At 41.5% G+C, this 21,717-nt stretch overlaps 3 protein-coding genes across 3 annotated transcripts; all 3 read left to right on the forward strand.

The window, feature by feature from the left end:
* Positions 1 to 7,046: 7,046 nt before the first annotated feature.
* On the forward strand, positions 7,047 to 7,196 carry HETIRDRAFT_164486 (uncharacterized protein; the record flags this gene model as incomplete). The annotated part of the gene is made up of 1 exon (XM_009554497.1): positions 7,047 to 7,196. The coding sequence occupies one exon, from the start codon at positions 7,047 to 7,049 to the stop codon at positions 7,194 to 7,196; it is 150 nt and encodes a 49-aa protein (XP_009552792.1).
* Positions 7,197 to 10,103: 2,907 nt separating this feature from the next.
* Positions 10,104 to 10,678, forward strand: HETIRDRAFT_423072 (uncharacterized protein; the record flags this gene model as incomplete). The annotated part of the gene is made up of 3 exons (XM_009554498.1): positions 10,104 to 10,238; positions 10,320 to 10,574; positions 10,637 to 10,678. The coding sequence occupies 3 exons, from the start codon at positions 10,104 to 10,106 to the stop codon at positions 10,676 to 10,678; spliced, it is 432 nt and encodes a 143-aa protein (XP_009552793.1).
* Positions 10,679 to 20,454: 9,776 nt separating this feature from the next.
* On the forward strand, positions 20,455 to 20,710 carry HETIRDRAFT_224425 (uncharacterized protein; the record flags this gene model as incomplete). The annotated part of the gene is made up of 2 exons (XM_009554499.1): positions 20,455 to 20,570; positions 20,620 to 20,710. Coding segments are annotated over 2 exons (207 nt in total), but the record flags the coding sequence as incomplete, so codon positions are not given.
* Positions 20,711 to 21,717: the final 1,007 nt, after the last annotated feature.

Below are 21,717 nucleotides of genomic sequence, written 5' to 3' on the forward strand. Positions count from 1 at the left end.
TCAATATGGAGAGAGAAAACATTTAGGAATCCTGGATCAATCATCACTCAGGATTAAATTGAGAAATAGAGAAGGAGAATTTTTATAGCAATAGCATTAGGGTATTATAATCTGGTTGTATAATGGAATATGACCACTCTTCCCAAAGAGAAGGATGACCTGTTTAAGATAATGGAGCCTGCTATGTACCAATTCATAGATGATGGGAAACTAACCTATCTATACTAGTGTTAGGGCAGTCTTTGAGGAACTATGAAATGAGGAGAGAAAAAACTTGCTAGTAAACCTAGTATAGGATTTTTACATAGCCTCTCCTTTACCAGTGAAAGAGAGGGGCCAAGTAATACTTAAGTATGCTCCACTATTATGTATTTACATTAGAACTATGAACAAAGATATTACTCCAATCCATCTTGATGTATAACTATTGACTTAGAAAAGAAGCACTGAAGCAAGGGCAATGATTGACTCTGCTTGTAAAGGAATCCTGGCCAATGAAAACTAGGTATGAAAACATAACTTTCCTACTTATTTATTGAGCTATCTTATCTATGTCCAAAATATAAATGATACTATTAACTGAGCAGGCCTAATACAGTCTGGCCTAGATACGAATCTCATAGTTAGGGACCAATGAGGAAGAATGCATACCAAATATGTCCAAATGTTTATTACCAATTTGGAAAAAGACAACTTTTCCTAAAAACAGACTAGCTAAAATACCACAATCCCTCCATTAAATAGAGATATTGTGAAGTGCACTTTTATTAGTGTCCTAGAGATTGCTAACAACCATATAGGTTCCTATATAGAGCTTAATTGGACATTACCTTCTACTCCTATATTATCCCCTAATACAATTGAGCCTCCATATCTATTATATTCCCTTGTATGACCTAGAAAAGAACCTACTACTCTTAGGGTTATTGAATAAGTAGTTTATAATACCAGATTACAAATCTACATTGTATAGCTAAAGCAGCTGTCTCTAATTTTAGACTTCAATGTTTTCTGTCTAAACCTTTGTTTGGACAAGGCTCATAGTGCACACACAATTGCTTAGAGTGCTCAGGCATTTGCAATATATAGCACCAAAATGAATGTAATATTATATATAGTAGTCTATGTACAATGGTAAATAAAAAGATGATTAGAATAGCTCAGAGTTTGGAATAGGAGGGTGTCTGTGCAATTCCATATTGCCAGAGTAATTAAATAGGTACTAAGCATGCCTTTGCTGAGGGTACTGAATAGAGAAATTAAACTAGGGATATTGGTATTGATGAGAATAAAAATAATTAGCAAAAGGAATAAAAAGAGGTTGGGCAGGAGCATAAGTCAAATTATGGGAAGAATATGTATTTAAAGAGGAAACCCCATCTATATGCTGTCAATGAGGAGAATTTAATAGAGAAAGTAGCATTATTTATGAAAGAATTATAGTATGGCCTGGTAGAGGTTGTAAACCAGGGGCAAAAATATAGAAAGTAGGGGATGGGGGAGTAACAGAGCAAGGAGTGGGCTTAGGTAACAGTGTCAAGTTAGGTCATTGATATTGAGATGGCTGTTTGGTATGGTCAGATGTATTTGGACATTTACAACTATACAAACCTATAAACTATGGTATCTATTTGAGATTCTCATGTTCTATGGTAAGCTTGTCATTAATGCTGGCAGTTATATCCTTTACTATTCCCTCAATCAAGAGCCTCAAAGCCTGCACCATATCCTTCAAGTCCTCCTTGCCCTTGGTCAAAAGTGTGCCTGAAAACACATTATTAATGGCCCTCTGATCTCTTAGCTTCTACTACTCTTTAGCCCTCTTATCCTTCTATTCTTGCTTGGCTGCCTTGTAAGTTACCTCAGCTTTTCATTCAGCCGCTTTAGCATGCCACTACACTATTACCTTTTAACCCATGAGGAAACATGTCAATATGATGATCTTGCACTTTGTTTGTCCCTTGGGTTGATTGAGCCTCTTTTGCAGCTTGTCAGCTTATTGATAGGCCATCTTTGCATGTGTGCACCACTTGACTATACTCTGTTTCCATGTTTCCTTCTGCTCCAGTTCCTGCAACTAGCCCTTAAGCTAAATACAATTTGCAATGAGTATTGTATATAGGTGCTAGGACCAGTAACCACCAGAGTTACCACTTGGATTGTTATTAATAGTCAACTGGGAGGGTTGAGGTACCAGGAAGAGTGGTGCAGAGCTAGGTGGCACAGTTTTAATATACTGACAAGCATAATATAGACAAGTAGTAATTAGACTAATCTGTCTATAAGATGGATAATCAGGTAGATATTGAGGCCATAGAGTAGAAATTGAGAATAGTGGTTGATGAGAACATGGTAAGAGGTCTTGAACTTGGACATGTAACAAAGATGCAGTTGGCAGTGGAGATAATTTTTGTGGGGATAGATAAGGTAGAAGGTCTTTGAGATAGATATGAGAAAAGGTAGCAATTAGAGACAAGAATGGTCATTACTGAGAGTGAGTTCATACTTAAGGGAACTCAGAGAATGACATTCTAATTGAGATATATGGTTATTCTAAATCTACAAGGCCTGGTATGTATTTTGCATTAGAATTATGTAGACTATAATGTGAGTGATCACATTTATGTCTCTCATCTTTATCTCTTGTCTTATCCCTCTGCCCATCTCCTGTACTTGACATTAAACTAGAGCTATCTTTGTCTCTATTTTTATTGTTAGCATTATCTTGATCACTATTATGGATATTGTCATTGTTATCAAACTTGTTGTCTGATAGGACTGGGAATGATTGAGGTATGTATGTGTATGGTGATATTATTTTGCTAGATGCATAGTCTAATTCTATGAAAATAGTGGTGTTGTAGGGGTGAATACCAGCCTTTCTAAAGGCTAACAAAATATATGTGCTATAGAATGATTCATTATACACATACATATGGTGTCTGACAAGTTTGGTTTATAGTATCTCAACCAGATTCTCATTGATGTATTTGGTGGCATTGTTGTACCAGTTACATTAAAGCTTCCTAAAGATGCCAGCATCTAGGGATTGTAGTTTATAGGTAGTATGAGAAAGGAAGCACAAGATGTGGATATTGTGTGCTTTCACAAGGACTCATATCTCACTAATGATATAAGATCCATGGCCATCTATAATAAGCAGGATTGACCACCTAAATGTATTATATGCCTTTGCCTAAGAAATAAATATTTTCTTAAAATATTTCTGATAGAGGAAGTTGTCAGTCCATCTATTTTTGGATATTCCAATACTATATTTGTGGATATGAGTGGTGCTTTGGCAACATAATAGTTAGACTTGACATACCTTGCCTCAATGTTACCATCAATCTACTATTTGGGTAAGAACTCCTTGTCTTTGAAGACAAAACTAGGGCTAAGGACAGTGCCATCTACAGAAATAGATTCAATGAATGTGATAAGTTTGAGGTTGTTGTTGCAAAATTTGTAGTATGGCCAGCATCACTATAAAATAAAATATTTCATCTGCTGTATTTTGTACCCTCTGCCATACTACACATCTTTCTTATCCATGTTATATATTTTTTTCCTAAGGAATACTGTACTCTTCAATAATCTCAAGTAACAACTTATAATAATCCTGTACTAAACTAGGCAGAGATCTTCTGTGCACACACATTAATAAGATAATAGAATAGAATAAGACTGCCTATTTTAACAACCTTAAGGGTAACCCAATCAAAGGTTATCTTGAAACTATTTGAGAAAGCTTTAGTATTACTTTCTTGTTAGCCACTTCCTACATATTGCCTCAACTTCCTTCTTTATGCTCTTTTCATACAATAGCTATCTAGTATCAGCAAGATAATTAGTCTATATCTGAAAAAACCTCCTCTCTTAATTAGATATAATTATTCAAAATGCTAATCTGAGCTAATTAGAATATATTATTCATAATCAACTTTATAATCAAATCTGCAAGTAAAGGTGATATTGTCTATACTACTATAGTCTCATTGGAATCTACAATCCAATGATAATTTTACACATCCCAAATCCAAATTGTGTAAGTGCTACAATTTTATTTTTACTGTCTACTTTATTTTCTATTAGTTTACTATATTATTGTCTAGTGCCCAAATTCAAATATCAAAAGCCCTGATTTTTAGGGCATTTATTGACCCTTTTATATATAAAATAGATGAAAGATAAATGTGTAAGAAAATTAGAAATATTGAGATTGCCTCATTTATATCAATGTAATTAGGTCACCATATAATTAAATTAGATTATGTAGCTCAGTAGTTTAGAGCACTAGCATAGGATATGTAGGCATGAGGTTGTTGGTCCAATTCTAGTAATGGGCAAGTTTACTATAAGATATGACTTTAGTTTGATTAGTAAGCTCTATACATACTCTATGATTGAAGGTGCAGTAAAATAGAGAAATTATATGAGTAGGTTAGTTGATATTTTTCCAAAAATCCATATAATAAATTAGTTTTAATTAGCTCTAATTAGACCTTATAATTTTAGGATCAAAAGAAGAGTAAACTAAGAATATTTAATGTTAATTATCAAAAATCTACCTATATTTATGCTTAACTATGGTTAATTTAATGTGGAGCTTTTTTCTAATAGCCAATCTTAAAGAGCACCCTCTTTATAAGAATCAAGAAGACAACAAGTATTATATGTATTATATATAGCAAAATGAAGATGCCACACATGTTTGTGAAGAGTTTGATAAGGGACACTATGTTTCTTCACAACCTTGCAAAGTCTAAGGCTGTTCTTTTCTAGTCCATTCATGGCTGCTTGGATTTGCTCTTCAGTGTACTAGATACAAGGTTTACACTTATTACAAGGAATGCTAGGAGGCTTGTGTTGGCCTATAGTGTGATCGACAAGAAGAAACAGTCTGGGGACAATGTTTGGACATAACTTGTTGTAATGCCAGCCTAGTTGCTGGCAAAACCATGTGCAGAGAATAAATTTGCACTTTTTTTGTCTGACACTCCCTATCTGAATGTCACATATAATACCTTGTTATAAGCCCATTAGCTTACAACACCAATCACAACCTGCTCACTCCCATGCTTACTAATGATGAGCATAGATATGCTCTAGGCACTAATACCTCACTTTTTGCAGCTTTTCAGTATTCTTTGACTATTCAGCATACTTAGGACCAACCAATCCCAATCTATTTAGTGCTCTTAGCCATTTATCAGGTGCTGACTTTGCATTTAGACCTCAACATAGTTATTCAGAGCTGTTCACAGTTATTCTATGCATTTATTAGTACTCTCAGCATTAGGGGCTCCCCAGACTATCATGGCCAATCACTGATTAGTTTAGTATGCTTCACATTGTTAGCACGTTTGGTTAGCTTTGATGCCTTGAATCAGAGGTGACTAAACACTTTGTTGACTCAGAATGGATCTATCTTTCTATCTCTTATCATTCTTATGCCTTTTATTGATTTATCCTTTGTTATCTTTGAAGCTCCTAAGTTTCTAAATGATTTACCTATGTGGCATATGGTTCTTATCTCTAGGTCCATGTAGACTTACCTTAGTGATTTCTCCACTTATTTAGACTTTAGAGTTATTGCTTCTTATCTTATGGTGTTTGTAACATCACTTTTTTATCTTTTTTACCTTTGACAGCTCTTAGCATGCATTTCCAATTGCTCTATATCTCTGCTAATCTCCCTATCTTGTACCTATTCATAAATAACATCAAAAATATTAAGATTGTTTATATTAGATCTACTTATTGAGATCACTAAGGTAATATGTTAGACTCTGTGGCTTAGTGGCTTAGAGCATTTGTCTTAGGTGCTTGCATATATGAGGTTGTTAGTTCAATTCTGGTATAAGGCAAGTTTATCATAAGGTATACTATATGGTTTAAGTGCTCAATTAGTACTCTAATAAGCATGACTTTATAAAAACTCTAAGAGAACTTTGATACTGGATTTATTCTTATTTTTCCAAAATTTTAAGTTATAATTAATATTAATAATTCCTAATTTAGAAAAATCATATCTAATTATAACAGGATTAAAAGGGGGATAAGCTAAAAGTCTCTAATCCTAATTATTCTTAATAAGGCATTAATAGAACTAATTAGAGCATAATATAAGGAGGTGATTTTCCAGATGTTAGTATGCTCTCTTGTTTATTGTGGCACAGCTGACAGTTCCTTTCATACTAGAACTAGCTCTTGCCTACCTATACTTGTAGAGGTGTTTCTTAAGTGTGTTTTACACTCAGAGGCATTACTAGCATATTACCAAGCCAAACACTTACTTAGACACTTACTTGCACTGCATACACTCATCTTCTCTTGACACTTATCTTTTATAGACACTCGTGCACCAATTTAGGCAGACATATAAATAGCAGAGCACAATGACTACAAACAGCAGCTAATCTACTCCCCCTTTCCCTTCTCTTATGAATAATAGCTAATCCACTCTCTCTTTCCCTTCCCCTTATATAGCTTCCAACCCCTCTATTTTGTCTAAATACACTCAATGTTGTCTTACTATTCCTATCTGATTCTTGTTCCTACTTTTGCTTCTATCCCATCTCTGATCCAGCCTTCTCAATTGAGGCCAAGTGTTGGGTACCTTAGCACCCTTTCACTTTTTTTTTAACATCAACAACTTATTGATTGCCCATCCTGCTACCTCTCTATCCTATCCACTCCACTTTCAATTTACATCCCTTCCCTTATTCTTATATATACATCCTGCTCCTATGATACTACACAGACTATTCTAATTGTTATACTAGAACCTTCTCTTTCCTCTCTCTTCTATCCCTAGTTTTGGTTTCTCTCTTATCTCCTACTCTAATACTATTACCAACCCACTATCCTTGATAATTTTACCTTTTAAAGAGGATTTTTTTTTACATTTTCTACATACCAATTATCCCCCCCTGCTATTCTCTACTTTACCAACCTGTACACATACCATCTACCCCCATTGTTGTATCTTCCTTAGCTTCTCCCCTATTTTCCCCAGCATCCTCTAGCCCTGCTTCCCCATCATGCCATCTAATCACACTATTATAGAGCAGAGTTTCATCTCCAAGGTCCCCATCCTGACCACTAGCCTCATTATGCCTAAAGTATCCACTAATTGGAAATGCTGCACCATCACATACTTTGAAGAAAAATCCATCCTACAAGCAGACTAGGTCCACAAGGTACAATGGGGGCTATAGGACCCTAGCATCTAGACATGGTTTGCCATTGACAGTATGCATTTCTGCACTCTAACATTCAAGAAGTTCATGTTAGAATTTTAGGGTTACTGGCTCAAGCCTGATTGGTGAAACAAGCTGAGCTCCTGCATTCTTACTTCCCAATAAGGTAATGATTCCTTCTAGGACTGGTCTAACAAACTCTAAGCCTTAAACATATAGCTCTTTGGGACCCCTGACTAACTTTAAGACAACACTTTTTATAGACAATTCACTGCTTCCCTAAACATGGAGCTTCATGCTGGAGTAATCTCTGCTGACTTTCCTGCCTTCTTATCTCTGAACAAGTGGATCATTGCAGTCAAACATATCAATAACACATGACTGCATCAAATTGACCATATTTGCATAGAGTATGCATAACTTTGATCCTCCACTATACTCACTTACAGTCTCTGTCCCTCTAGTTCCTTGACATAACCTGCCCCTACTTCTGCAGTACCTTCTGCATGCCTTGCTAAGCTGATGGAGGCCAAATAAAAAAAGCTGTCCTCCAATGATGGCTGCTTTAAATGCCACCACCTCTATGCAGGATATCTGACTAGCTAATGCCTGAATAGCTTCCTGGACCCTTCTACATACTGTGGGCTTATCAGGACAACCAAAGTTACAAAGCCTGCTATAAAGGGCCATATTATTGCTATTCTCCCTGCCTCCCTCTCTGATGTTCTCTCTAATGATAAATCTGATGATGAGATCCCATGTGTCTCTTCTCTGCCTGCATTACAAACTCCAAGTCTTATGTGGGATTGTCTCCTCATGGGTCCAACCCTTGAGAAGCCAATGCCCACATAAGCACTCATTAATGGTGGCTCCTAGTTCATACTAATTTAGGGGTCCCTTGCCCTCTTTGCTGGTCTCTGTCAATGTCCCTTGCCAACCCTAATTCCTCTTGGTCTCACTATAAGTAGGGGTGAAACTTCTGCCACCTTGTCCACTTGTTCTTCTCTTGTCTCCACTATTAATAATATCACTTCCCCTGTCTCTTTCTATGCCTCTTCCTAGGTCAAACTCTTTCTTATCTCTCATAATTGCATCTTTACCTCTTTAATAGTGCACACCCTGGTGGCCCTGATTCTCTATGTATGCCTATAATTCTCAGTGGCCCCTTCTTGGCCCACAATTATATTGTGCCCAACCACTCTATTGGCTCTTGTGTCTCTTGCCCTTCTAATTTTGATCTTTTTGGCCCTTCCTACTCTGTTTCTCCTGTCCTGGTACCTGTTTCCAATCTTGGAGCTTCTATCTTAGCTATCCCTGCTAAGCTTAAGGCACACTTCCTGCTAGTTGCAGCACTGGTTACCTATACTAGCACTATACCTATGCCTGTCAATGTTGGTTTGGCGATCTAGGCTCATATTGTAGCACTTACTCATTCCAAGCAGCTTGCTAAGCTTGATGCTAAAATGCGAGCTAAGTATATTGATCCCTTTTTCTCTAATATTTCACCTATTAATGAAATCCCTACCAATGTTTACTATTGAATTTGTCTGAATAACATTAACCAGATAATTGCTACTTATTCATACAATTGCCTATAGAAATACTACAAGGCATGGTCAATGCTGCTGTCCTAGCACTTTACAGCTAGACACATCCATCTATTCTCTAGTATATTCATATCTCCTTCTTTTATTATGCCTAAGGCTGATCCTTCCATTCTTCCTCACTATATGAATGACTATCAGAAGATCAATGCTAATACTATCTCTGACCCTCTCCTTTGTATTAATGATATCTTTGTGGATTGTGCCAAGGGTAAAGTATGGGAGAAAATAGACATGACCAGCTTCTTTTTCCAGATCTGGGTATATCCCAATAATATCCACCTGACAGCAGTTACAATACTATTTGGCATATATGAGTGGACTATAATGCCAATAGGCAGTCAAAATGCTTCCACTACACATCAATGCTAGATATACTTTGCTTTATGTATGCCATCAACCTTTACTGTTCCCCAAAAAAGACATCCCTCTTCTGCAACTTAGTTGACTTTCTTAGGCACCACATTTCTATTGCCAGTATTGAAGCTGACCATTTGGAAGCACAGCAGATCCTTAACTGGCATATCCTAGAGTCTATGACTAATGTTCACTCCTTTTTCAAGCTCATGCAATATCTTGCCTAGTTTCTTCCCTGCCTTATAGACCTTACTCACATCCTTACACCACCCACTATGAAGAAGACTAACTACACCTGGCCTGAGTGGTCCCTAGAACATAGCACTGCCTTTCATGCAATCAAGCAACTTATTATGAGCCAAGAGTGCCTTACTACAATTAATCATGTTAACCCAGGTGAGAATTGGATTTTTGTCACCTGTAATACTAATGATGTAGGCACTAGAGCAGTCCTATCCTTTAGCCCTTCCTGGGAGACCACCCACCCTATTGTATTCAAATCTGCACAGCTCAACACTGCCAAATGGAACTATCTAGTTCATAAAAAGGAACTCTTGGCTATCATTCACACCCTTAATAAGTGGTGCTGTGACCTTCTTAGTATACTCTTCATCATTCATTCAGATCACCACACTCTCAAAAGTTTTACTCAGTGGAAGGGACTCTTATAGTGCCAAGTGCTTTAGAAAGAGTTCCTTGCTAATTATGATCTCTACATTGAGTACCAACTGGCCCAGAGAACACTACCACTAATATATTGTTTTTGCTGCCTCCTTTACCACCTATTACTGCAATACTTCTCTCATATCCCCCCACCATCATTGCACCTGTCCTTGCAGTGTCTTCAGATGCTATATTTCTCAATAGCATCTACAAGGGTTACCTAACAGATGTTTTCACTTAGCACATACTTTGCAATCTCACTAGTACTCCTAGTATGTCTTTGCACAATGGAATTCTCTATCTCTCTGGCTGGCTCATTATTCCTAGCATCCCCACCATTTTCAAATCCCTCCTCTCCCTCACACATGATAGCCTCAGGCACTTTGGCAGCAATAAGTATTACACTGTGGTCCATGACTCCTACTATTGGCCAGGAATGTGTACTAACCTCAAACATGGTTTCCTCCCATCCTGTGCTTTGTGTCAATAGAACAAGTCCCTTCCCTTAAAGCCTTTGGGCCCTCTATACCCTCTACCCATTTCTAATGCTCATGGCAACAGTGTTGCTATAAAATTTATCAGGCCCCTGCCTATTGACTCTGGCTACAATATGATTATCTCCATGACCTATATATCTAGCTCCAATATCCATATCATCCCCACCAAGTCTACCCTTACTGTAAAAGAATTTGTGGTTCTATTTTTTGATCATTGGTATTGTGAAAATGGCCTCCCTTTTAAAATTGTATTAGACTACAACAAACTTTTCCTCTCTAAGTTCTGGGCCTCATTTACCAAGCTTTCCAGGATCAAATTGAGACTGTCTTCTACACTCCACCCATAAACTAATGGCTCTTTTGGGTGGACAGACAAGATAATTAACCAATGTCTGTATTTCTATATCTATATGGAATATGACCAGATTGGCTAGGTAATAGCCTTGCCATATGCACATTTTCATCTTATGAATACCATGAATGCTTTTATGGGTTTCTTCCCATTCTAGCTCCACATAGGCCACTCCCCTTATCTCATCCCTTTATTGGTCAATGATGCTGCACCAAATCCTCCACTATTATATACCTCCACTATTGCCCTTATTAAGCAGATCTAGACTAATACCTTGGTGACTGCCAATACATTGCTTACAGCTAAGATAGTGCAGATGGACCTTGCCAATTGCCACTGCTGCAATGGCCCTATTTTTCACATTGGCAACTGCATCCTACTGTCTACCTTTTATCACTAGCATAACCTCCAATCTAGCAACTCCTTCTAGGTCACCAAGTTTATGCCATGCTATAATGGCCCTTATACTATCTTATGGGCCTACCTATAGAGGTCTTGTTACATCTTACTACTCTCCAATACTGACAAGACTTTCCCCATGTTCTATGCCTCCTACACTCCTTTTTTGATAACAACTCTCATCTCTCATCACTTTCCTTCTTGACATCTTCCTTGGCCTGCCCTATATGTCTCTATAAATGATATTTAAGAGTTTTTTATTGACTGGATCATTGATGAACATCAATGGGGCCATAGAATGCAGTATCATGTGTAGTAAAAAGGTTGGAGTTTGGATAATGTGCACTAGCTGCCACAGCACAAACTTAAGGATTGCATGGCACTTGACAACTGGCTCTGGCTCTATTCCTGCCCATGCCTTCCTATTATCCCTGCTCACCAGCCCTACTCTCCAAAGGTTCTGCACCAACAGCCTACTATCCTAATACCACATTTGTCACTACCACCCATCCCTTGCACCATGTGTAGTAGCTAATAGGTTGTTCTCCCCCACCATTTTGCCTTTTGATCCTCTGGCAGATTTTTCTGGTTAGGGAAGAGTGTAAGCCCATTGCCCTACAACACCAATCACAATCTGCTTACTCTCATGCTTACTGAGCCAAACACTTACTTAGACACTTACCTATACTGCATACACTCACTCTCTCTTGACACTTACCCTTTATGAACATTTGTACACTATTACTAGGCAGACATATAAATAGCAGAGCATGACAACTACAAACAGCAGCTAATTCACTCTTCCTTTCCCTTCCCCTCCTATACCTTCCAATCCCTCTGTTTTATTTAAATATACTTAATGTTGTTTCATTATTCCCATCTAATTCTTGTTCCTGCTTCTGCTTCTGTCCCACCACTAATCTAGCCCTCTCAACCCAGACTGAGTATTGGATACCTCAGTACCCTTCCACTTGTATCTTAATAAAGAGGGTAAGAGATAGAATCTGGTGGCAACTAGCCATTGGCTAATCCCATTTCACAAACTAAGTGAGGCCACTGTCCCATAGGCTTCAGGAAGCAAAACAGAGCATGTTGGAGTTTGAAATAGAGTTGGTCAGCATATGCACATACCTAGTAATGAGTGTGCCATCTTTCTAAGCACAAAGACCCTGTTTTTTGCAATTCTATGAGCATTAGCATGCTGACCTCAGGAATTACCCTAGACACCACTGGGTGGCCCCATAGCCTAGAGCAGTTCCCTTCAATGCCTACTATGACCTCAGTATTATAGTATCAGGCTAACATAGTCTTTTCTCACACCCCACAGTTATTACCTCACATCATCTTGCTCCTTTATATGTGTATTACATAATGACCTTGAGCCTACTTCACTCACAAAGACCTTACCAAGCTCCTACCATACACCCCGTAAGCATTGACCACAAGAACAGCACTGTGAGCAGCTCTGCAGTGCAATATTACAGCGAGCTTTATGACATACACTTATTGGGTAGTATAGGTCCCATGATCCATTTTTCCTCCACCCTCTTAGAGTTTACCTCGTCTCACTACTATATCTTGTTACTAAATATCACTTTGTCTCTCTACTATAGCATAATAGAACCTCATAGTCTGTGAGCACCTCTATATGTGGTTTTTCTTTATCTTTTTATATTATAGTCTTAGCATAATATCAATTTACTTTACCTTATAAGCTCATGTTTACTATACTCACTTTGACTTACTATAAATACCTGCCTATGATGCTGCAATACACCAGTTTTCAAACACCCCTTTATTTAGAGCTCAACTTCACAAGATCTTGCTTGTATTATGTCATATCAACATTGCACTTACTTGACTTAGCACTCATTACCTTCATCACCACTATTGTTAGGGCCTTTGTCACTACCCTTGAAGTTGCCTTGGTCTTTCATGCCTTGAACTATGGTCCACCATCTCATATCATACAAGAGTATTCTTGCATAGCCTTACATTACCTCACTTGATATCTCGATATCTCACAGTATGTATCTCATGCCCCATCTTGCAACTCACAAAGGTCTCTTGATATTTGTAGTAAAGTTGGCTCTCCACCTACCCTATGTTTAGTAGTATGTTTTGTGTTGTGTTTTTATATGCAAAGCCATTACTAGTGCATTACTAGGACTGCTATAAGCCTTGTGACACTTAATCTCTGCTATTCACCATCATCATCTATTATCCCAGACCCTTATCCATGCTCTTCTCTACTTTATTCCTTACTGGCTTTTCTCTCAAACTCTACTCTGCTTTACTAGGTGTCTCTAAGCACAGATTATGCTTAGAAAAAGTCTACAGGGTATAAAGTCTACTAGCATAGTCTTAGTTTGCTGTAGCCATAAGCAGTCTTTTTATAGCTGCCTAGACCTCTTTTATCCTATGGTGTTTCAGTTGCTCAAGTACCTTTTACCACAATTTCACAGTCACAGCAACCTGCTTTGTAGACAATGGGTGATATTGAGTTGTCAAAGAGCATAGGGAATTCTCTTCCTCTGGCACTATCTTACAGTGATTTCTTTAAATGAACTATAAGGGGGCATTTAGTGAGTGCTTAGCTTGGCAACAACTCTAGGCTCTTGGTTTTGTTTGTAGGTTTTTTTTTATAAATAGAGGGGGACAACAGGAAATTGTGGCACTGGGCTGGCAGCTTATGTCATATGTCCTTGCTTATGCTTATGTGGGCCATATAAGAAACTATATGAGCAAAGCAAGCATCCATAACAAATTTGGTGAGCAGAGTGAGCCATGCCTTAGCATGCCTAGTGACCCTAGCAACTGGAGTGGGCCATGCCTTGGTAGCTGTTGGGGTTCTGAATGGCATCTTGGCACCTTATAAGAAAACCTTACTAGGGAACCTGATAGGAGAGCCTAAAGATAGAGCTTAACAGAAGAATCTTATAGATAGGACCTTATAAAAGAGCCTTATGGGCAGGACCTTATGAGAAATATTATAAGGGAGCCTAACAAGGAGGCCATATAAATAGAATTTGGCAGAGGAACCTCAATCTTTTGAATGTGACCTTGCAAAATCTTATAGAGGGGCCTTATAGAGGAATCTGATAGGTAGGACATTATAGGATATTATGGAAACTAGACTTTATGGGCACTAAAAATGACATTCTGGCACCTTATAAAGGAGCTTTACAAGAGAGCCTCACTGACAGGACCTTATAGAGGAACCTAATAGAGGAAAATCATGGATAAGCATAATAGAAGAACCTAATAGGGGAATTTAATAAGGGAACCTATATAGGAGAATCTTATGTGGGCCATATCTTGGCAGCTATTGGAGCTTGAAATAGCATTCTAGTACTTTATGGAAAAGCCTCATACATCAGGGAAAGCATGCAGATCTTTCATGGCCTGATATGGCCTGAGCAGGCCATATAAGCCAGGTATGGCAACACAACCTTACCAGGCACCGCCAGTCTTGTAAGAGTCAAGAAAGGTAACATGAAAATAGCCATCCTGGTGAGATTTGGTCAGTCTGATGAGATCTTGCCAGTCTGGCCAGTCTCAACAGGCTTCACATTCTTAGGTTGGATTTCTTCAGACTGGGCAGTTAATAATATACTTCAAATCTCTTTATATTTCCATGCATGCTATTGTATGATACATGGAATTTAGAATTGAACAAGACACATTAATACAGGCCAAGAGGCAGAAAAGAAACAAAGCCATAGCACTTAGGCAGCACATGCTAGCTGCTTTCTGGTCAGGTGCTGCATTATGGATCCAGTATTCGATCTCCTCTGCTTTCTCTTGACTCTAGCTGCAAGACTACTTTTGACTAGGCTTGCACTTCAGTCCAATAGTGCAAAAGGTGGCATTAGCCTGTCTGTCAATAAATTGCTTAGTTGTTGAGAAACAAGAGCCGCATCCAAGTCTCTAAAAATCAACACCTACCACAAAACTGAGTGCAACTCCTGAACACTCAGCTGGTTTGATGGCTTCCTGCTGTATGCAGGTGCATCGCGCAGACATTTGATGTGCACAGTGCCATATAATGTGTTTATAGCCGACCTGCCTGCAAGCTTTGACAGCAGATTGCAAAGCGTGTCCACAGGCAAGGAGCTACCCTCAATAGACCAAGAGAGCATGCTCAACATAGAATGGTTCAAGTCAATAATTACAGCTCCTAAGCAGAAAAGCAAGGCATTGATAATAGAGAAGAAGGGTTACAGAAGGTGGCTTACTTCAATTTGGCAGAGTATTTAAATCAAGGGATATTATCAAGGAATGTCAAGACACTGGTCAAAGTCTAAGAATCACAGGGACATACTATAGGATATGTTGCCTCTATATGCATTGATTTTCAAAAAGATGCAATGGCATGCAAACAATAAGCAAGGGATGAGTGTCCACAAAATTCACATCCAAGCCCACATAGAAAAAGTTAGCACAATGTCCAGTTATCACTGAGTCCCAAGTGGCCAATGTATAGCTCAAAAGGAAGCCTGAGACAAGGTATAGAGGAAGTATAGTTAGTGGTCCTAGCCAGTAATGGGAATCAGCACATATAGCAGGCTCCTACCCACCACCGTGTTGAGGACAAGGGTCTACTACTATGAGGAAATAACAAAAAACATATGAGAAAACATATGACAAATAAATGACATAATGAAGCAATATTTTGAACCTTATTCCTCGAGCAACCCAAGCCCTCTCCATCAGTGGCTGGCACAAAATATATATAAACATGCGCCATCTGGAAGATTCACCAGTGTCAGCCACAGAAGACTAGCCACATGCAAGATTTAGATTATTAGTAATGCGAGTGCATAACATCATGAAATTTACTGAGTTGCACTTGGGGCTCTGTGTTACGACTGCTCGTCGGTAACCCCAAGAGTAGGAGGTTCTTCCCTAGGTCACTCGTGGAGGATGTGTGGAACGATGGTCTCGACTGTACGTGTAGCACAGGAGCCAGGGGTGTATTGCGATATAGCAAGGAAGGCTGTAGTAGGAAGACTACAGTGGATGAAGATCCCTGTATGTGAAGATACAGGGGAACGAAGAGAATAGACTGAAGAGCCTCAGCCTACTCTATGGGCCTTTTATACTACTTTAGGGAATAGGGCGTGAGAATACCGTACATGTATCCGTAGGTATTCTCTAAGTTGTCTCTCTCAATAACGACTACTCTTGTGCTTCTCCGTTAGTCTCCTTCCGGCCAGGAAAGACTAGGAGCTCAATGCCCGGTGTGTGAGTAGTTTGTAAGGCGGCGTTCCATGCCCGCTACGCAATAGGCCCGTGATACTCGACCAACGATAAGGTGATCCGTTGGGAGTGGATGACCAAGGTTACTATCTGTACCTTGTTGTACGCCTTACCGTGTGAGGCCGCTTGATATTTGTGATGATCGTGTCGGTATAGACCGCCGTTAAGGCCCGACAGAACGCGATCATAACAATACCCCCTTTCTACGTCCTATTTGCCTGGTAGGACAACGCTTTTGCGCTTCATCGCCACTCCATATACGATTTGCTTTCTTGATCCAAAACGATCTCTGGATGCGACTTCCGGGACATGACTTCGTTTTCTGGGAGGAAGACCAACTTATGTCGTTTGATCCTCTAGGAGTTTTCCATCTCCGTTGAGCTGTTTGTTTCTCGGCCATAACGCAGGGGGTTCCAAGCCCTGGGCCACTAGGATGTTCTTCCTTCACCCGTAAGGATTGATTTTGCCGCGGGTAAACCCATCGCAGTCTTACTTCCAGCCTCCTCTGGAACAGCATCAAGAAAGGTGTATGAATGCGAGTGGTGTGTGGATGAATAGAAACTCTAGCATGTGGGTTTCGATTCGTGTCATCAGGTTCTTCTTCTTCCTTCTCCGAGGGCCAAACCTCAGTGTTTCCAGGATAGTCGTTATCCTCGTGATTTTGTTGTTCCTCTTGGCGTTCAGAGGATGGCGTCCACGGGCAAGTAGGTTGATCGCTTTACAAAGGCTTAGGCCTACTTCCCCAGACTACCATCTTGACGTCCCAAGCAGTATCGCTCCCATACGGTGAGCTCATCTCCGGTGAGGTTGCAGCCATAAATCCCAAGCAGTATTGCCCCCATACGGTGGGCTCATCTCCGGTGAGTTAGTTCGACGTCCAGAGTTTGTTTGATTCACTATGCGTATTGGGTTTGAGGCAAGGATGTGAAGAGAATTAGACTTGAAGGGTGCCGCGAGGAGTAAGGAGGAGTCTGACTCCTTCTCCTGATCGGCCCGTTCGTTTGCACGAATGAACATTAAGACCACAGCTGATATATTTGTCGGGTTTGCGAGATATATCCACGACTAGCAGTTTAAACGTCTTGCCGGACGTTCCGTAGTTTATCGTCGTTGCGGACGACAGTAGTTTTACATCGTTTCGGATGTATTAAGGCGCCCTGCGCTGCCTTGTAGTTTACTTCTAGGTCATTTGCGGACCTTCTTCATCATCAACATGGAATATCTGTGGGGAAAGATGTTTCTGCATGCCGGAATTTCCATCGGTTGTGTGCATAGGGCCCTAGACCAGACTTTATCCCGCAGGTTTCCACTGAGGCATGATGGGAACGGTTTATACTATATCAAACCGGATAACTTATACGTCTCAATATTAGGAGACCGCTCAGTTTAATGCCGTAAGGTAGGCATCCTCACAGTTTAACGCCGTGCGATGGGCGAGCTATCGTCTGACTATGTCCCTCGAGTCACGATAGGCTTTTCCTTCCGAGGATGAAGGTAGTTTAACGTCATCTCGGACGTTATCAGCATCGTTCTCGTCAAGGACGACGTTGATGATGATCCCTATACTGAAAAGGGACGAGTAGTTTAACGTCATCTTGGACGGTTGATGACCAGGGTCTTGGTCAACAACCACAACTCCTATTCGGTAAGGAGCACATAGTTTAATGTCATTGCGGACCGATTGACAGCATGGCGGTCAATCCACAACTCCTATACGGTAAGGAGCAAATAGTTTTCCATCATTGCGGACGCATTGGTGTCCAGGGGATTGGACATCAATGACAACCCCTAGGTCCAGGGGCACTAGTTTAACGTCGTCGCGGACGCACGGTATCTTGTCAAGATTGCCACGCACAATCCCTATACTTGAAGGGACAAGTAGTTTAGCGTCATTTCGGATGCGTGGGGGTAACCTTGATTTCCACCACGCACGATCCCTAGAACAAGGGACGGTAGTTTTACATCATTTCGGATGCTCGTAGTTTACCGTCGTTGCGGACGTCGATGCCATTTCCATTGCAAAAATGGCCTCGAACAATCCCTATGTGGAAAGGGACAATAGTTTATCGTCATTGCGGACGAATGGGCATCTGGTCGAGATATCCATTACAATCCTCATTCTTGAGAGGACAATAGTTTATCGTCATCACGGACGTTGTTTCGCCACAAATATTGTGGAAAAACAATGCTTAGTTTAACATTATCCCGGACGTTTCGTAGTTTATCGTCGTTGCGGACGAATGGCGGAATAGACTTCTCCGTATGAGTGGCCCGCTCTTGTCGTTCTCCCGCTATGTGGGCCAGACGAGAGTCGTGTGACCTAGTCCCTTCCTACTAGATCTTCGACTCGAGGCACGTGTCCTAGTTGCCTCCTGACTAGGTCTTGGAGCGGAATTTCTTGTACTTCGACTCCAGGACTAGACTGAGCGCTCCATGAAGAGATGCTTGCTCTTCCATGTCCCCAGACCCCTCACTTGGATTTGAACCAAGTCGACCCGATATTCTTTTACCGAAAAGCGAGTGAATATCGGAAGCGCTTCGACCTCTTATAGGCAGGGTTCTGCGACGCGGATCCTCCCGAAAATCCGCGCTTCACCAGAATGCAACCACGCTCCTTGGGTCACTGGTAGTTTTACGTCATCTCGGACGAGGATAGTTTTCCGTCATTTCGGACGAAAACTAGTTTAACGTCATTGCGGACCCTAGTAGTTTATAGTCATTGCGGACCAAGCCTTTGGTAGTTTTACATCGTTCCGGATGTAATTTATGGCCTCGCATCAATTAGGAAGACTTGTGAAGTAAAGGCAGCCCGCTCTCTACATCATCTCATGCGCCAGCTGTAGGATCCCCTAATGCGGAAACAATCCTGTAAAACGGGAGATCCAAAGTGGGACGTCCCAAAACACCAGTCAGACCTTGACTGTGAGGGTTCACTTAACGAGTTGTGCATCATAATTTCTTGACTCGGACTTGCAACCGGTTATGTATGGGCACTTCGCTGTACCAAGGCGAAGAGCCGGCTTGTTGACACCTACGAGTAGAGTATATGTCATGTAGAGGGTTCCCTAATGCGGAAAAAACCCTGTAAAACTGAGGATCCAAATGGGACGCTCAATGCATCTGTCAGATTAACTCCTTGACAGCGAGGATGTGAAAGGTTCCGCTGTGGGTCGTACGTGGAATTATGCCCGCTGTTGTCCTTGATTCGTACCATCATTTGAACCTAGGACTAATGGTCAGGTACTTCCCCTGCCTTCTTATCTTTTCACAGTTTTAAGACATGCAGGTCCGATAGTTTAGACGTCATTCCGGACGCGGAGTAGTTTAACGTCTCTTTCGGACGAGGTCGTACAGTTTAACATCTTGAGGGACGATCCTAGTTTTACGTCGTTGCGGACAACGGTAGTTTTAGGTCATTTCGGACCCTCTATTGGGGAAGGAGTTCCTCAACTTCCTTACCCCCTTTCTCGCTCCGCAACTGGCCCTCTCTAGTAGTCATAGGGTCCTTGGTACCCATTGCCTCCTTCATCAGGTCGATAGTAGGGATCGGCATCGTCGTAATTTCCGGGGTCGTCTAGAGCATCCCATGCATCGAGCTCGGATCGAGTCCAAGAGCAATTTCTTCTAGCCTCCGAATCAGCGCGGCGAGTTCTGCGGCTACTTCGGTTATTCTGTCCCTCGTCTGTACGAAATCGAGCACTAGGAGGAGGCATTCCAGGCCGGTGTCGAACACTCCCGCCAGTAGTTGTTCCGCGGCGGAGGGTTGCCTGGGTCCCTCGACTCCTTCTTCCCTCGTTTCTTCGATAGACGGGTGGTTCCTCCTCATCGGTGCCCCCATGGGATAAGGGAAGATTTCGTACCCGGTGAGAGGAGGATGTCGTGGGATTGCTATGTGTTGTACGATTTTCCCGTGGTCTCGGTGAAGGGTGTTCCACGACCGTGTGCGGAGTCCTTCTTGGATTTGGTACAGCCGTGGGACGTTCTCCGGGACGTGGTACATTCCAGACGACAACGCGGAAGGGGTCGGTTCTACTTGGTTGGACGGCGCCCAGTTCTCCGGTGAAGAGGAGAGCTGGAAGGAGCTCTCTGTTGACATACTGGGAGAATTTGTCGGGATGGATGAGGAGGGCTCGTGGTCGTCCGTCGTTATGTTCATACCAAGAGGCGGTATCAGGGTCTGTTTGGAGGGCGAGTCCTCTGATCTGGAGACTGGCACTAGCCAGTCATCGAGGTATGTCGCTATGCTCATTCCCGGGTTGCCCTGCAGCGAAGTTAGCGAGTCGTTGTAGGGCCACGGCAGTGGCCATTTGCATTACCGCGGAAACAGCGCTTCGCTGGAGGAGCGCATCCACGTGTCGCTCCAATTCTCCGGTGTGAGGATCTGTACCAAGGGTAGTTCTTCCCATGGAGCGGGGAATCTGTCCACCAGTTGATACTGGCGGAGGTGTAGCTCCCTGTATAACTGGTATCGATTCAGTTTCTCCATGGCTTGGGAGTTGAGCTGCTGTTCTTGCTCGTAGTCCCGAGGGACCTGCAGCTCCAATGTTCGCCGTGATTGTAGCAGGAGATGGAACTCCCACTGGTACTTCGTCAGAGCCCGGTAGGTCTCTGTCATCAGGGTTTTCATTCCGTGATGCATCTCGTGGGGTCCCCTGGGATGGCGGTCGGCGAGTTCTTTCCCTTTCTTTGAACTTGGCGTAGTCCTCGGCATTGTCATCTGAGAAGTTGTTGAGGTGTGGAGTGAGGGTGACGACGGCGGGCTCTGGACGGTGAGGGCTGGTTCCTCTATCAACTCGTCCAGCATTGCTTGGGTAAGGGCTGGTTCCTCTATCCACTCGTCCGATGTCTGGATTGGACACCATAAGGACAACATCGGGGGAGGAGTTTCTGGATGGTGATGAAGCATCGTGGTCTTCGTGAAGGAGCATTTGAGTGAAAGGAGATGGTCTCTGAGGGAAGAGTGGGAGGATGGTCTGTTTAGAGCTCTCTGGTCGCTCTTTTATAGACTTTTCCTTCCGCTTTTCAGGGTGCTCCCGGATGAGGTTTATCAGGGTATTGGTCATGAAACTCCTTCATAGCTTCTTCCGCTGTCCCTTTTAGGAGAGTGTAGGGTTCCCAGGTGTTATCTGCCTCGGGATATCCCATCCACTTGACCAAATATTTGGTTCCCCGTCCTTGTTTCTTTGAGTCCACGATCATTTCTACTTCGTAATGTTCTTCATCGTTTAATACCTCCGGCAATGGTCTTGCGAAGTTTTCTCCGTGTGCCTCGGTTTCCCTATACTTGGTTAGCGTTGCGGCGTGGAACACCGGGTGGATCCTCCATTGTTGGGGAATTTGAAGTTTGTATGCCAGGGTTCCTACTTTCGCCAATATTT

Source organism: Heterobasidion irregulare, assembly GCF_000320585.1.
Source record: "Heterobasidion irregulare TC 32-1 unplaced genomic scaffold scaffold_13, whole genome shotgun sequence".
Taxonomy (NCBI): Eukaryota; Fungi; Basidiomycota; class Agaricomycetes; order Russulales; family Bondarzewiaceae; genus Heterobasidion; species Heterobasidion irregulare.